The 16,956-nt window shown below is 41.2% G+C and overlaps 1 protein-coding gene across 5 annotated transcripts in view; it reads right to left on the bottom strand.

Moving 5' to 3' along the window:
- The window catches only part of LOC110969713 (phospholipid-transporting ATPase IH-like), a 47,948-nt gene extending 31,334 nt beyond the window's left edge, over window positions 1-16,614 (bottom strand). For all 5 annotated transcript variants that reach the window (XR_007946247.1, XR_007946246.1, XM_051958433.1 and 2 more), the window contains exons 1-5: window positions 16,073-16,614; window positions 4,892-5,014; window positions 4,543-4,632; window positions 2,659-2,739; window positions 1,929-2,036 (exon numbers count right to left, since the gene is read on the bottom strand). Coding sequence is in view for 3 of the 5 variants with exons in the window: in XM_051958433.1 (XP_051814393.1) it covers window positions 1,929-2,036; window positions 2,659-2,739; window positions 4,543-4,632; window positions 4,892-5,014; window positions 16,073-16,111 (441 nt within the window). In the remaining 2 variants the exon portion in view is untranslated. The remainder of the gene's footprint in view (window positions 1-1,928; window positions 2,037-2,658; window positions 2,740-4,542; window positions 4,633-4,891; window positions 5,015-16,072) is intronic.
- Between the last annotated feature and the right edge of the window lie 342 nt (window positions 16,615-16,956).

Consider the following 16,956-nt stretch of genomic DNA (forward strand, 5'->3'; position numbering starts at 1 on the left):
ATTTTCGCCGGTATTTTCCTACCGAGTTGTGTTTCAGTGTGAGCTAACGGCTGTTTTTGTTACTGCAGTTGTACAAATACATAAACCAATAGATATTGTGAGGCACGTAACAGCTTTGTTTGCATTTGCACCGGAGTTCCAACTTACAGCGAAAATCGACTTACGCCACACCGTAAGAGCAGAACTCTGACATAAGTGGAGGACCTCCTGTACAGAATGACTGAATGCATTTTGTGTTTTGGATTTTTACAGGATATTTTCAGGAAATTGCTTAAATGAACAAAGACTACAGACAACTGGACTTCTCTCTTTGGTTCTTGAAGAAGTTTCACCTCATCCAAGCAGCCTCTTCATTTTCCAAGTGATGGAAAACCTCATACACGACAGTTCAAAAGTTTGGGGTCACACAGGCAATTTCTTATTTTCCATGAAAACTCCCGCTTTTATCCATGTGCTAACATAACTGCACAAGGGTTTTCTAATCATCAATGAGCCTTTCAGCACCATTAGCTAACACAATGTAGCATTAGAACACAGGAGTGATGGTTGCTGGAAATGTTCCTCTGTACCTCTATGGAGACATTCCATGCAACATTTCCAGCTAGAATAGAAATTTACCACATTAACAATGTCTACACTGATTCATTTAATGCTACCTTCATTGAAAAAAAAAAGCTTTTCTTTCAAGGACATTTCTAAGTGAGCCCAAACTTTTGAACAGTGGTGTATATTTACTGTCAGTCCCTATTCACATGGCAAACAGCCCAATAACAGCTCAAAAGGCACACACGTCGATGTGAATGGTTGTGAAACTGCCTGATCATGGATCACTCAAGACAGCACTGTAAGTACCTGATAAGTGGTGTCACAGACCCCCATCCCTGCACAATAAGTGTGGTGATTCTATTGTATTAATTTTTCTTTTGGCAACAAACTCCATTAGAAAAGATGTTAAGCATATTAGCTGGAGTACGACACACTGTTAACCAGAAACTATCCAAGACATGCTCCTTCATCGCAAAAAAATGGCTGCAAGTTGTGGTTTCTTTCGAGTCCGTCCCATCTTCATTACCCCGTTGTCTGAATTTTACCTACAGTTCCAACAAATGCTAAATTTACTACGCTTAATGTTTGAGTAGTCATGAGTAATGTCCCATAAATTTGCTTGACTTGGCAACACCTGTGAATGCTAAGTGCATTTTGAAAATACAGCTTCCAGAGTTGGATCATAAATAACACGTGAGCTCAACGCTGGGAAGCAAAAGCACCTTGAGCAGCTCATCTGTCAGAAAACAAAAAGCAGAACCAGAGCGACTTCAGATTTCAGTCACCGCAAACAAAACACGGACTAAGAGGATTCCTCAAGGGGACGTTTTAATGAAGAAGACTTTAGAGGGCAATCAGCAGCTTCTTCATCATCAGTTGTCGGCGTTGCATGAAGTCCAGAGCGCCAGTTTGAAGTGGACATGAGACAAACAGACCCGGGCCAGAAACAATAAAAACGAGCAGAAAAAAAGAGGATCAGCGCCAGGTTTTAGGTGATAAAAATCATCGTCAGAAAGCCCAATGGGCCACGCTACCAAACTGTGATCCGCAGTTGCATCAGAGCGACATAAGAGAACATCAAAGGATGACGACAGGAGCATCTTCACTCATGAAATACATCAATCCTGCTCATCCTCTGAGGGACTCTTGTGTGCTGCACCAGGGGACGGTCTACTACAGTTTCAGGGCAATTAATTGGTGGGAAAAAAAGAAGAGAGCGCAAAGAGAGGCAGGAAAGAAAGTTAAGAGAGGACTGCAGAGAGGAAGAGGAAGGAGGGAGCGAGAGAGAGCGACAGTCGGAGAAAAAGCCAGCGATGCAGCACCACAGCAGTGTTGCTTTGTGGCCTCAGGTGCTACACTGCATCTAATGAGGCCATTCTTACCCGTAGCTTGTGACTCTGTGTCCTCACCAGCTTCCCCTGCTGCACCACGTCCACCGGACACTCGTTTATAGAGCAGTCAGCTTTGTGTCTGAGCCAGTCCTCGTAGCCCTGAGAGAGATGCAGCGACGGGGGTTTGCAGCGAGAGAGAAACAAGAAAACAAGATCGTAAGGGGCGAGGAGGAGGAAGTAAATGTGTTCGTTGGCAGCGCAGAAACGGAGAATATAGATCATTGTGCAGAGAGAAATTGGGGCCAGAGCGTAGCACGAGATCAAGACAGAGCGGGGGAGAGGTGAAAGTCATACTCTGTAATTAATTAGCATTGTGCTCCCTGAGCTTAGTGACCTGTTTCCTGGATTTCTAGCCAACTTGTCATGTTTTAGATTTATGTCCCAGTAAAGCTCGGGCTTCCTTAGCCAGAACCGCTCCATCTATCACTGATAGTACCCCATCCCTCAGTACAGGGGGGGACTCAGTAGAGAGGATGCATCTCCCAGGGGCATGGGATCCTCAGCGAGAGTGATTAACAGAGGAGACCATTCATTATCATATTTCTCACATCACCACACACACTCAATGGCGTGTCCTCTCGCTGGGAGAGGAATGTGTATTTACAGATAATAGAGCGGCCGATTGGTAGAGAGTGTGTGTTCGAGGCCTGGAAGCTGGTGTGCAGAGGAGGACGGCTGCGGGCAATATTTCCCAGAAGCAGCGCGTTTGTGTGTGTCCTACCTGTTTTATGGCGGTGACAGTGATAACAAAGAAGAGGGGCAGGCCGCTGGTGACCGGGCTGGTGGGGGTGTCGATGATAAGCTGCACAGGAAGAGGAACAGCGGGAGGAAGATGGAGAGTAAGAGCAGGGGGAGGGAGAAGAGGGGACAAAAGGAAATAAAGGAGAAGGGGGGAGAGGAAATAATGCAATGCTGAGTTTGGAAAAAAAATAATGCACCAGATATGCAAAAACATAAGCATCCTCATATTGAAATCAAACTTCATTCTGGGTTAGTTAAAATCAACAGATATGATTTGTTGTTATTTTTACACATGCCTACATTTTTAACCCTCATTTACAGGAACCAAAAAATATTTTTTCCTTGTCTGAAAAAAAAATCCAAAAATTCTGCAAAAATATTCCCCCCAAAAAAGAAAATTTTTGTAAATATTTTCAAAAAATGAGTAAAAATCTTCCAAAAAAATTCCTAAAAATATCTAAAGTGATTGCATATATATCAATAAAACTTTTAATATTTTCTTTAAGAACATTCACATAAAAATAAACCAAAATGCATTTGTGAATGTTCTGAAGAAACAATTTTAACATTTCTTTTTTTCCACCAAAAACTGTTCAACGATTTCCCAAAAATGTTGAAAATGTGGACATCAGTATGGAGTCACAGGAGTGCCAAATCAAAATATAAATAAACAAATAAATAAATAAATAAATAAATGTGGAAATATAAAGAGAAATAAATAAATACATAAATAAATAAATGTGGAAATATAAAGAGAAATAAATAAATAAATAAATAAAAAGGAAAATTTTGTCTTTGTTTTTACATTTTCTGTTTTTTCCATTTATTTATTTATTTATTTATTTCTCTTTATATTTCCACATTTATTTATTTATTTATTTATATTTTGATTTAGCACTCCTGTGACTCCATACATCAGACGTTTCACTGAGATTTTTTTATTTTTTTCACATTTTCAAACTTTAAAAGGGGTCAGTTTTTACCCGCAGGACGACACAAAAGTTAAAAGCTGCAAATGCAGAGAGCAATATAGCAAAGATATACTTTTTAGGTGACAAAAGAGTTCAAACACCGGTGCCGTGTCCCGTTTGTCCCATTAAGGAGGTGCAGTATTTCACACACTGCTGATAAAACCTGCAGCCAACAAAGAGCCCAGCTGCTGCTGTGCTGCATTCTGCCGTGAAGAAATGATCAGAAAAGAATGCAGCTTCTCCTCTTCTATGAGGAGTTTGTCCTCGGTTGATTATTCAACGTTTGGTGCAATATAGAGTCCCATGGAAAACAAGAGTCTGAGCAGTAATAACACTGATTATTCCAGGATGGTATCTTGTGTTGGTAATTCTCATCCAGGTTGAATTACTGCTTGAAATAAGGAAACAATGAGGGCAGTGAGCAGGTGCAGAGGAAAAGGTGCTGTAATAATTTCTGGGTGTAATATACTAAAAGTAAGAAATGATATACTGATCGCAAATGCTACTAAAATGAACTACATAATGATGAAGGTTGTGGTAACCTCTGATGTTTTGATTATGTTGTGTGTGTCTGTGGAGGAGAAACACAATTTTCCAGCACTTTGACTCACTTTTCTTACATTCTTTTACTAAAAACAGGCATCTAACTGACACTATAGTGTTAGATAGTTACGAGAAATGCAGCAGGTGTGAAAACTAACAGCTTCTCTGCAAATATTTAAGGCAGATTTACGGGGAAATTTAAAGTTGTATCACAAAATGCGACTCATAAATGCCATTTGTCTCCTGCAGCTTGTGAGATTTCAAGATGTTTCTGGACAGATCAGAGCTGGTAACATTTCCTTAGAGCTTCAAACACAAAGACAGATGAAAAACAACCACTGCTGCCTCACCTGGACCAAAAATATGACCAAGAAGTAGAAGTTAGCGATTCTCCTGAACTGCTCAAACAGGTTCTTGGGAATGAAGTTCCAGAAGGTGTACTGTGGAGCAGAGTGGCAGCAAAATTACCATCGAGACACGTGTAGTAAAAACAGAAAAGGAAACAATGGCACATCACAGCAGTCCCTCTGGCAAGAGCCACGGTGATAAACGGCTCGACAAACACGAGGAAAGTGAAGTGTGTCATCCTTAAAAACACGGCGACAGAGGAGATTACATGGCTGTCTGAATATGTAAGAAGAGAAAAGCACGATGACAAACAATGCGGTGGCGCTGACTCATGGGCTGGAGCTCGCTCACCTTGGAGGAGACAATGCGGTTGTCGGGATAACGCTGAGGGATGTAGGCCTCAGCTCCCGGAGGGGGTTCTTTATGTCCGATATACACCGTCCGACTGTCCACCCAGTTCTCCTCCCCCACACACTGATGAAGAAAGAGATGATATATGGGTACAAACAGCAGCACATGGAGACAGAATAAGGAAACGGGGTTAAATAACGCTGGATTCGCTTACAATTCATGATCTACTTGTTATTGTTTGATTTATATTCCTCTGAGCACATTGATTTAATTGCATGTTAATGTCATCCAGCTTCTCATGCCAAAATGAACATCCAAATACGTGCACAAAGGCACAGCATGCACATACATATACAGCACAGATGATGCTTCCTTGGCATAATATGATCATTTTTAACTGAATATATAAGTTAATATTTTGTTCTTAGTACCAGCAACATTTTATAAATCACAATTAATCACGTTTTTTTTTAATGATGAGTCATCTGACCTCTTGCACCAAACATCAGGTTCAAAAGAATATTATCTTTAAAAAAACATTAAAAACTACCAAAGTTCTACTATTCATCAGAGGGTGAAACCGTAATAACAGAAATAATCATCATATTTTTAACCCTCTGATGGTTGTACAGCTCTGTTCAGAAAATGTTCCAAAATAAGGAAAAAAAAAGAATATTTCATCAATTTATTCCACATATTTCATTGAAAAAAAACATCAAAAACAAATGATATGTAGAATCCAGACTCTGTAAAAAACAAAAACAATCTGGGATCCTCAGCGCTACTTTAAAGCCATTAGTGACTTTGCTGAGACCCACAAACACTTGATAAAAACTGTTTATTCAGCTCGGGCTGCGTTTACACAGACGAGACCAGAGAAAAGAATGAAAAACATCTGCAGTACGTAGAGTCAGTGTGTCCAGTCACAGTAACACCTGTGGGTGCTTAAATAAATGTTGTAGATGCTGGAACTTTTTTTATTTGTTGTGCATCACAGAAGACATATTTTTAGTTCTCTCTACTTCAAGCCATGTTTGTGTCGTTTCCATAGAAGGACTTTAAACTACAAAGGAAGTGAGTAAAAATGATGTGACAGAAGCAAAAAAAATGTCCGGAGCTGATTTGATTATTGGTTAAAATGAGTTATTTATCAGGCAAAATTATTTGTGAAAATGACTGATAGATTAATCCCCGCTGATCTAAGCCGGTATGCAATTTGTCATAAATGCAACAAGCCTAATCTGAATTATAAAGGAATGGAAACTGTTGATGCCTGTTCGCTTGTTTTTGATTTTTAACAGCCTCAAGAGAAACACTGACCTAACGGCTCTGGATTAAACACTGCAATCAAGAAACAGAGCGTTACACAAGACCGCGTTACACGACTTCAGTGGCTTCTTTTAACAAACAACTTTGCAGTGAAGGCAGGCCGGCTGAAGGATGAGTGTGTGTTTGGTGATGTGTGGAGGCGGGATCAGCTCTGAGTCACACTCGTGTGGATTTGTCATTTATCTTTGCACTTCTTCCTGCAGTAGCTTTCTGCAGCCGGCGCTCGGCTCCATTCTTCGATTACTCTTTTCCCAAAACAACAGTTATTCTGTCGGTCCTACAATTTACAATCGATTCAGTGTCTCGACACAAAAAATTAAATACACATCGGGTCCTGTGCGTGCAAACTTCCCCTATAGTTCATCTCTCATCCATACTAGATCTAAGTAGCTCCACAGGGCCTCACAGAGTGCATTCTGGGAGTTTAACGCTGCACATATTTTTCCAAGGTGTCCTTCATTAAACACTATTGTGGGAACTGAGCTCTCCAAGACAAAACAAGAGTCAAGAGAGCACAGCATTCAGCTGTTTGTTTCCTACGTGGCTCCCAGTGCTCGGGCCTGAGTGGGCAGTGTGAGCGTGGCCTTTGGCAGAGCGGCCTGCCTGACACGGCTCAAAGCAGAAGTGTTGACCATTAGCAGAAAAGTTCTGGAACAAGCACTTCAGTGGAAGCAGCGCTTCACTGCTTTAAACGTCCTCATCGCTTTGGCAGAGATGGAGCTCATTATTGCCAAAACTTTTAATGCATTTGCGCTCCGTCCACATGATTTAAAATTCCCCTCTATAATCCCGTTAAGTGTGTTTTTCACTGAACTTAATCCACAAGTTTTTACAAGTTTGAAGTTTGGACACAAGATCAAATGAATGTAATGTCCATAGTGAGATCAGCAGACATCGCAAAAAGCTCCGAGTCACAGATCTAAACTTATCCACCGTGATCAACAGGCGCTCGGCAGAGAGTTAAAAATAGCCGACAGCGTCAGCCGACTTGAGACCCCTCCAAAACATTAGCAGAGGAGGGGGCGGCATGACCCAGAGAGATACTGGGAAATGGAAAGAGGGAGAGAGATGGAAAGTGAGGCAGAAAGCAGAGTGAGGGGCAAACAACAGGAGCAGGAGACGAACGGGGACACCGGACACATTATGAGAGAATTAAACGGCTAAAAAAGGCAACAAGAAAAATGTGTCAATAAGAAAAAGACAGGCGAACAGGAAGAGACGATGTAGCACTTACTAGGATTCTGGTAAAATCTACTTATCAGGCCAACTCCTCCAAGTATGACAACATTTACTGTAGAATTATATATAATTACACCAACATATCCTCATGATCTCTTTAGAAACAAACACAAAGTCTTAATAACAATCACTTTTCTAATGGTGCCTCTAATGAAAGGAATCGTTCCTGTCCTTAAATGACTGCATGTTCTTTACATAGTTAACCTGAAAACCTCTTGGTTCCAGTCCAGCACAGTGTTCATACTCCTAAAGGTTTATGTTAAGGACAAAAGCTCCAGATGAAACAGGTTTCTTCAGACTTGTGTCTAGTTAAAGAAGTTCAGATAGCACAAAAAACACACAAGGCTGCGATCTAGAGTTGAACTATCAAACAAATTTACTCAACAATGACAATCACCACAGATTGCTAAAAACTCAGCATGCTCTAAGGTCCAGAAGAAAGAAAATTAGCAGCATCATACAGTCATTAATTAGGATGGAAGTAAACGACAAACGCAGCACTGTGTAAAGGAGCGCTGGTTCATTAACCCTCCAGCCGTCCTGCGGGTCAAAATGGACCCATTTTAAAGTCTGAAAATGTGAAAGTTCTGATGTCCACATTTTCAACATTTTTGATGGGAAAAGAGAAATGTCAAAAATGTTTCTTAACAACATTCACACACAAAAAAATGCTGGGTTTTGGTTGATTTTTATGTGAATGTTTTAAAGAGAATATTGGAATTTTACTGACATATATGGAATCACTTTAGATATTTTTTAGGATTTTTTAGAAGATTTTTACTCATTTTTTGGAAATATTTACAAGAATTTTCTCGCCAAATTTGGGGGATTTTTTGAAAATAAACTTTTAAGGGAAACTTTTACGGAATTATTGGAATTTTCTTCCTGAAGGTTTTGCAAATTTTCAGAAATTTGGGGAATTTTTTATTTTTTTTTGCTGAATTTTTGGATTTTTTCAGAAAAGGAAACAATATTTTTTTGGTGCTCATAAATGAGGACAACAGGAGGGTTAAAGAGAAAGAAAAATCAATAATTAGGACAAATAACCTCTCACACAATGAAAAGCATATTTTTACATACATCTGAGCTCACAAATAATTGGATGTTATCATTTACTGTCTTAAAGAGGAATTATAGCATAACGATATGAATAAATTAATGTTTCTAGAGTTTGGTCTCATTCTGACACAACAGTGAAACAGTAGACTGCTTTACACCTATAAATGCTATTAACACCGTGATAACGATTTCAGCCACATCACTAAGTCCACAGCAGCATCAGCTACTTTCCACTTTCACTTTTATTCTGACATGTTCTTCTTAAACAGGCACTTCTCTGATTTCATCCTCCATCCATCACACTTCTATCTGGACTGTTCCCCCGGCAGCGAGCGTCACACTACGACAGCGTGACTGCAGAGAGGGATGGAGAAAGACACAGAGAGATTGCATTGTGGTTCGCAGTTATCTGACCGTTAATCCTCACTGATCCGTATCAACCCTCGTCCCACAGTCCGCTCTTCTCTCCGCTGCTTCATCAGACAAAGTGGCTTGCTGGTTGGGTCGCAGGACATGGAGGCTTTGTCTTTATTAACAACAGTGAAACGGCCTCCGAGCGGCGAGGCTGGTCTTACATCACCATCAATCATCCACGATGACAGGATGGATTTGATAACAGAAAAACATCCCACCACTGCAGCTTCTCCTTTCATGTTGCTAACTGCACCGCGCTGCACTCTCTCGGGTGGAGAGTTTTCTCTTTGAACTCTGGATGCACAGTAAGAGAACAGAAGCAGGTCTGCTATTTTTAAAAGTTGAAATGCTGCTTTAAAAAGCCATGAGGGTATTTCTAGTTCTGGCATTCTCTATTACTGCGCCCACCACTCGCAGGTGCTTCATCAAAGCACTTCACTGCGCTACAGATGCATGTATTTTCATTGTGGAGAAGCTACCTTCCACCCTGGCAGTGCCATGATCTATCCATGCCGCCTCCACAGCGCAGCTCCTCTCTGCCACAGAGATGTAATAAAAGACACACACCATTAACTGGCTTGATTAAATGGTCCCGTTATATACTTCCTCCACTGTACTGCAATGCTGCACTGCAGAAGCATGTTGAGCAGAGATCCCTCATTAACCTGCAGATCAAATTCCTGCGACCGAGCTCTTCCTTAATGAACTCCTCGTGCTAACACAGGATGTATAAACATGCAAAGACGGTCATAAAACGCCTGCATGCATGACACGAGAGTAAATACATTTAGAAGAGAAGTTGGCAGAGTTTAGCTCGTCTAATGCAGGAAAGGTGTTGCACTTTGTTCTAAATCTAAATATAAGTGTTTAGAAGTGCACTTTTAGGCATCACTGTGTTGCATACAGCACAAACTACTGGTAGTTCTTCCATAGAAATTAGTTACAGTTAAATATTTGCACTGGAGCCTGACTAACATATCACTGATGTTGGACTGTCATAGATCCATCGGTGCTGGCATATGAGCGGTCCAACATGTGCCAAAGCTGTTTTTTTTCTCACTGAAGCAGATCTGACTCCAGCGTTAGCAGCACATGTAGCAGAGGACGTATCACAGCTGAGCAGATGGTGGTGCGGAGTCAAGCAGTGTCTTAACGGCACGATTCCAACAAGCTGGTTAAAATTAGCTGGAAAGGTAATAAACAATAACTGCATACATGTACAGTGTTAATGACATCAGGTCAGCATTAAACAACTGAGTGGCATATGTTAGGTTAGCATAATTAGGTACTTCATGAAGTAATTATTCAACTCTAATTAAACACGAGGCAATTAGCAAATCGCAAAGGCAACAAATCAGGATATACATCATATAATAGTCATAATCATTTAACGTGACTGCAGAATATGTCGTACTCAGACGCTGCTCCAGAGACATAAATGAATGATCGACCTGTTCAATGTCAGACACCGTTTACAGAAAGGTTTTATTACATTATTTATAAATTACTACATTGATTGTATTCACAGCCTCAATTTAAAACAGGTATTTTTGAGAGTTATGTCACAGTTTGTGATGCTACATTGATTTCCAGTTCACAGAACTGAATGCAACAGGGTCGATATATAACTGCGGGGCTTTTTGTATCGCAGTCGACATTTTTGCTGTTGTAAAACCAACATGGACGCCTATAACCAAACACCACATGGCATTTTACGCAAAGATTCTTCTAAATATTCTCAATACAACTGAGTAAAATTGAAATGTAAAGTTATTTCTACAGATATTGTAGTAAATTTGTTAACTACTTTATATGAAATAAGTCAGAAAGCCTTGGAGTCTTCCAGTCTTTTCTTCAGGAGGAAATGACATCATGTGGAGCAGGTCATGTGATCTGGAATTAACACACTTCCTGGAGAGGAGTTTTTGGAACGGGGAACTTAGTGGGAAGGGATTTAATTTGTAATATAATAAATAATGATGGAATTTGTAAAGACATGATGATAATGAACATCAAACACATTAGTTTTTTACTTTTAATAAAAATGTTTGCAGATATATCCCGTGGATTTCAAATCTCCCTCAACTATTTAAGACATTTCTTAAGTTTTCTTCAGTTAAATTCAATAAGTTCATTTATGTTTTAGTACCTGTTTGCTGATGCAACCCGGTGGTATTTCACAAGTTTTCCTGACCTAATGGACACTGTTTATTTACACTACATTCAAATGGGAGAAAGTAGCACGAGCTGCTGTAAGTCAGTCTCCTCCGTGTAAACTGAGGGGGTGACAATGTTGAAGGAAATGCAGAAACTTATTAACAGGAGCTGTGAAGTTTGTCGTCGCAGATAAAAAGAGCCTTAAGACCTTGATCAGCTAAAAAGGATGGAGATGCACCCCACTGCTACTCATTAGCCATTAATCACCATGGCAACACAGTATGCAGCAACAGACAGCTACGCCTCGTCTGCAATTTCGTAATGCAAAGTCACAGAACCACAAGGAGGCTTCATTACATACAGACTGAAGGTGGCATATGCAGGGTTTTCTCCTCACTTTAATGCAGAGTAACGGGATGTGACAAGCGAAAATAAGGCTCTGAGAAAACATTTTAAGTATTAATGCACCAGACAATATTACTAAGATCTTCTGGGGGTGTTTAGTTGGTTCAAATAGGAATCCTTACACTCTGTGGAAAACTCTTTCTTGGAGCAAAATAAAATGAAAGAGAAAACATCAAAAGCAAAATTGAGGAAGAAACTAATGAAATAGGAAGCTCAAGGGGAACGTAAGAGCCATTAGCTGTTATGATGTTGATTAGAGAATAATATGTGGAACGAATCGCTACACGGGTGAAAACAGAAAACACTAATTTACCAGTATTTTGGTAAGAAATGAAAGAAACACTGCCGTGACGTCTGCTCATACTAACTCAAACACTCGTGAGAAAAGCCACCAGATGCCCGATGGCGCAAAGATCTGTTTACCTGCCACAAAACCAAAGGATGAATGTGAGGAGATTACTTTAAAATGACAAAATTTGTATTCTGTTGTTGTCCCAGCTTCCTCTCCCACTTGATTCGCTGTGATCCAACAGTTACATAAGTCTTTAATCCAGCTGTGCTACTTCTCCTCTCCCCTCCCTCTCCTTTTTCTCCTGCAACCGTAATCTGCACGTTTAAAAATTTAAAAAAAAAACACTCTTTTTTTGTTTGCATATAACATTGCGGTGCTAATACAGGCTCACAATGAAAACTTTGTCTTCGGGCAATGCTGGGGGAATTAAAAGTCTTCCCTATGAGTCAGCACGGGGGTAGAAGCACGGCTGTCTTCTCCGATATACGCCACAGGCCGGCGGGCGAAGCTCAGCCCAAACACAAATCTGGTGTGTTTTTGTCACCTACAGCCGCTGTCTCTCCGCCAGGGCCTCATCTCCAAGGGGGAGGAAAGCGGACAGGAATAGATTGCCCTTAACCATTTGCAGCAGTGAGAACTAACGTGGCAAAAACAGTAATGTAGCAGGCTGTGTTCTGCCTTTCAACACTAGCCGGGGGGGATGGAAGAGCTGTAAAGTTGCTAGAAACCCTACTTAAGCCCCTCAGCACGCCTGGCCCTGCTGGCACCTTTCTGATCAAAGGGAGACATCGCTTGGCCTTTCTCTTTTATCTGCTGATACTTGGAGAGGTCTCCAGAGGAAAACAGTTCAGTTCAGTGATAAGATGTCGAGGAGGGTCGGGATAAAGGAGGGCAAGGGTAAATAAAGCTGAATACGGGGGAAAACGGTAGATATAAATGAAGATTGTGGGATTTTTGTAACACAGTTGACATTTTTGCTGTTTTCAGACCTAAAATCTACATATATAACACATAAACACATAAATCTAAAGCACCGATGTGGTTCAGAAAGCGTTAGCATGACTGTAGCGTTAGCATCATTTCTTTAAAGTTTGGACAAACATGTTTTGTTTTTGTTTTTTTACTAAAGATCCCATTAAATGATAAATAAAAGAGCTTTAATGGAGAAACAAGACAGGCAGGGGTTCAGATTAAACACTAAATACTTGAAATGTCCAAAATAAACTGCAGTTAAAGTCCTACAGGAGCGTAAAGTTAGCGCGTTAGCTGCACTGGTACATTAGCACAGTTAGCACGTTAAGGCTACAAAGGCAGGATTTAAATCTTCTACTCTGCTTTAATAAACTTTTTACATAATAATATGACTTCTGGCAGGTTTTTCATAACCTATAACCAAACAACACACGGCAATTTTACACAAGGATTCTTCTAAATATTATATGAACAACTGAGTAAAATGTAAATGTAAAGTTATTTCTACAGATCTAGTAGTAAACCTGTTGACTACTTTATATGAAATAAGTCAGAAAGTCTTGGAGTCTTCCAGTCTTTTCTTCGGGAGGAAATGACATCATGTGGAGCAGGTCATGTGATCTGGAATTAACACACTTCCTGGAGAGGTGTTTTTGGAACGGGGAACTTAGTGGGAAGGGATTTAATTTGATATTTTCCATATAGAATTTTATCTATTGCCAAAAAAGAAATATCTGTCATGATTATCTCACCTTAATAAAAGAACACAATCCAAACTATTTGTGAATCAGCTCATTTTATTATTGTTTAGCTCATTAGAAGGTGGTTGGTGTTAAATTCAGACGTTATTTAGTTGATATTTTAGTGATATCCAGTCATTTTTATTAATAAAGTGATTGTTTCCATAATAAATAATGATGGAATTTGTAAAGACATGATCATAATGAACATAAAAAACATGAGATTTTTACTTTTAATAAAAATCTATGTGAGATATACCCCTGGACTTCAAAAGTCCCTCAATTATAGACTGACCCATCAAATTCTCGTTACCGAAACATTCTCATATGAATGCAAAAAGGTAAAGCTGTGCAAATATGAGGGCATTTTTCTGCTTTTCCACGGCACCTGTTGTTTATTTTTAATATGAACAACACCCACACATGCCAGCATCCTTCTCAACCAGATCATGACCTCACGGCTTTTGCCAGTCTGAGGCATCACGCCATCGCTATTATTACCAGGGATGAGAAAAGGGCACCAAAGAGACCAACACAAAACAGGACCCATTCAATCCGCAGGGGGTCCTTTTACAGACACATCTAATGATAAATTAAATCTCTGCCCAGCACCAAGATTCCACTAACACGCCAGAACCAGTGAACACGCACCTCTTACATCTTATTGCATGAGGGCTTAGACATTCTTCTATGCCAGCAAGACGAAAAAAAGTTGAGCAGACTTAGGTTATTACGCAACAAAATGTCCCATTTAAACTTCACGCACTGCAAAACACCATGACACCACGTTTTTCTTTGCTATTTGCTGCACTGTGGGCCCGATTCACCTGCAATTTGTCCAGTCAGAACAGAGAACAAGCAGAACAGAATGCACTAACTTCAGAAAATTATGATTTCCTCCTAATTATGAAACGCTGGTTGGTAGACAGTCTGCATAAATGCACCTTATCTGAGCGTATCAGGCAACACAGTTTGCACACCAACAGTCAAGGTGAAGACTAAGGCATCTAAAATACACAGCTAATAACAAAGCACAGACACTTTTAAACCTGTTTTCTAGTGTTTGACTGGCTGTCTTTTAATGTCAGACATTGACTGACACTCTGTCTGTATAAAGGTTGTTATGCAGCATAAACACAGGTAAAAACAATGGAAATAAGACTTTATTATCTCCAGGAAAGTCTCACATGTCGTCCAGTTTTGCAATGTGCTCCATAAACCAAAGCAAATCCAACCAACGCTGTACAGGACAACTTTAAAACTCTAATTTCCCTAAAACACACACAAAGAAACAGCATCAAGGACAAGTCATAAGTCAGTGCCAGGGTGATAATAAAGAAACAAGGCACCAAGTGAAAGGCTCATAAGCTGTGGAGTGAAGCGGACTAAATCAGAGGCATGAGCTTTAATGGCTGAAGAAGATTTACTACTTCGGTGCTGTTGCTGTGTTTTTGTCTTGACGGATTTATTAAAGGATTGCATGCCGGCTACATGTGGCCGGTGACCTTGATGGCAGAAAAGGCCTCGGACCTGCCCCGCTCATCGCACGTTAATCACCTTGCATGATGTAATGTTTGTTCTACTATGTCGCCTCATTACGGGAGCAGCTGTTCAGAATATGGCTGGGTTAATAGGAGGTGATACACGAAGTAATAAGAGGCCCTGATACACACCATCCATTCCTCCGATTCTGAATCAATATGCGGATAATTGAATTAATGATTAATCCCTTGTCTGCTTGCAGGGTGAGGATGCAACAGGGTGACAGATGATGTCCTCCTCCCTGTTTCACTTCCCCTGATGTTTCCCTGCACACTGTCACTCGCCTGATCTGTAAGCTCAGAACGCTCAGAACACCGCTTGTTATAGACCCAACACCTGAGGCCGGCTTCGAGGTCAGGTGGAGAGGTCACGGTGTGTTTTTTTGCAGATGTGTCAATACTCCAGTGGTGCTCCGGTCTGATGAGAGAGTCAGAGTTGGTTCACTTTCAACTCAGCCGCCCACCAAAACCAGATGCTTTCCTGGAACCTGCTGGGTAATCAGACGGTCACAACTCAGCATCACTATGTGGACGCTTCCCACAACCTGCACAACTTCCATCAGGCTGCTCTGCTTCACTCCTGCTGCAGCGTGTGATGAGTGCCCACAAGGCCTCAGCGCTGCCAGCCCTAATTGGGATTTATTCCCTCTGCAGGACCAGAGATGCTTTAGTATGCATGCATGTTGTGACTCATTTAATTAGGCCAGCCAAGTTCATTCCTATTCCACACATTCACCAGCCATCGCTGCATCTGTAGCCACTGGCACATTCTCCATTCAGCTCCACAAAAACATTGTGGAGCCCCACGGTGACATGCAGCCAAGCAGAGCGGCTCCAGTGGAATCACTGCAGGAGCATTCATCACCCACTCATCCCTGCGTGGACGCTCACGCAACACAAACACGCATTTTGTGTGTGTGTGTGTGTGTGTGTGTGTGTGTGTGTGTGTGTGTGTGTGTGTGTGTGTGTGTGTGTGTGTGTGTATTGTTACATTCTGCCGCTACAGTTGTGACAGTGTTGACGGGGCCCTTACGTATCTGCTGATGATGTTCCGGAGCAGGGTGAAATCCATCCTTCAGACAGCTCCGGCGGCGGCTAAACTGCGCGACAGAGACGTTCGGCTCTCCCTGAATCTTCGTGGACGCTACCTGACGTGGATCTTTCCACCAGGATCCATCGCTTCCTCCACTTCCCGCCGCCACAGTCTGTGATAAGCGAGGAGCAGCGGTCTGTCTCTCAGTCAGTCGCCTGCTCTGGTTTTCATGGCATCCCTGGGAAGAGCCATGCAGCCACCGAGCGATCGCAACAAACCCCGCACCGTCTCCTCTGGCTACATTTCAGGAGGGAAGATTTCACCGCTTGCAAACCGCTCGGAAAAAAATAATTTAAAAAAAAAAATCTCCTTTTCGTGTTTGCTCGGTGCTCCCTTGTTTCTGCAGGGTCTCGTCTATTCGTGCAGGAGATGGTCCCTCATGGAGGCTGCCCGTGTCCCGCTCCGTGTTCTCAGCGGTGGCCCTCCGTGGAGCTGCTGCTGCGAAGCGTCCACGGCCGTCAGATGACTAGCTGCGCATGCGCACTGGCGTTTCTCGCATCTCCTGGAATCAAGTCTGCACTAAAAAAACAAAAAACAAAAACAAAACACATCAACATGCGAAAAGCTCAGTGAGAAGAAGAAACAATCATAAAACAACTATTATAACCACAACTGTATCAGATTATTGTCACTGTGGCTGCAGCTTGCAGGTGTTTTAGGAGATCTGAGTTAAAACAGACAAAATTTAAAAGAAAAATAAAAGAAAAACTGCATTAATGGTGGTGGCAAGAAAGTTGATCTTATACACAAAGTTCTGTGTTGGCAAAGTAAAATAACAACAACAGCAATTATAGTGATAAGAAAAGCTTTGTTTAATCCTCCTG

This window comes from Acanthochromis polyacanthus, chromosome 14, assembly GCF_021347895.1.
Source record: "Acanthochromis polyacanthus isolate Apoly-LR-REF ecotype Palm Island chromosome 14, KAUST_Apoly_ChrSc, whole genome shotgun sequence".
In the NCBI taxonomy this organism is placed as follows: domain Eukaryota; kingdom Metazoa; phylum Chordata; class Actinopteri; family Pomacentridae; genus Acanthochromis; species Acanthochromis polyacanthus.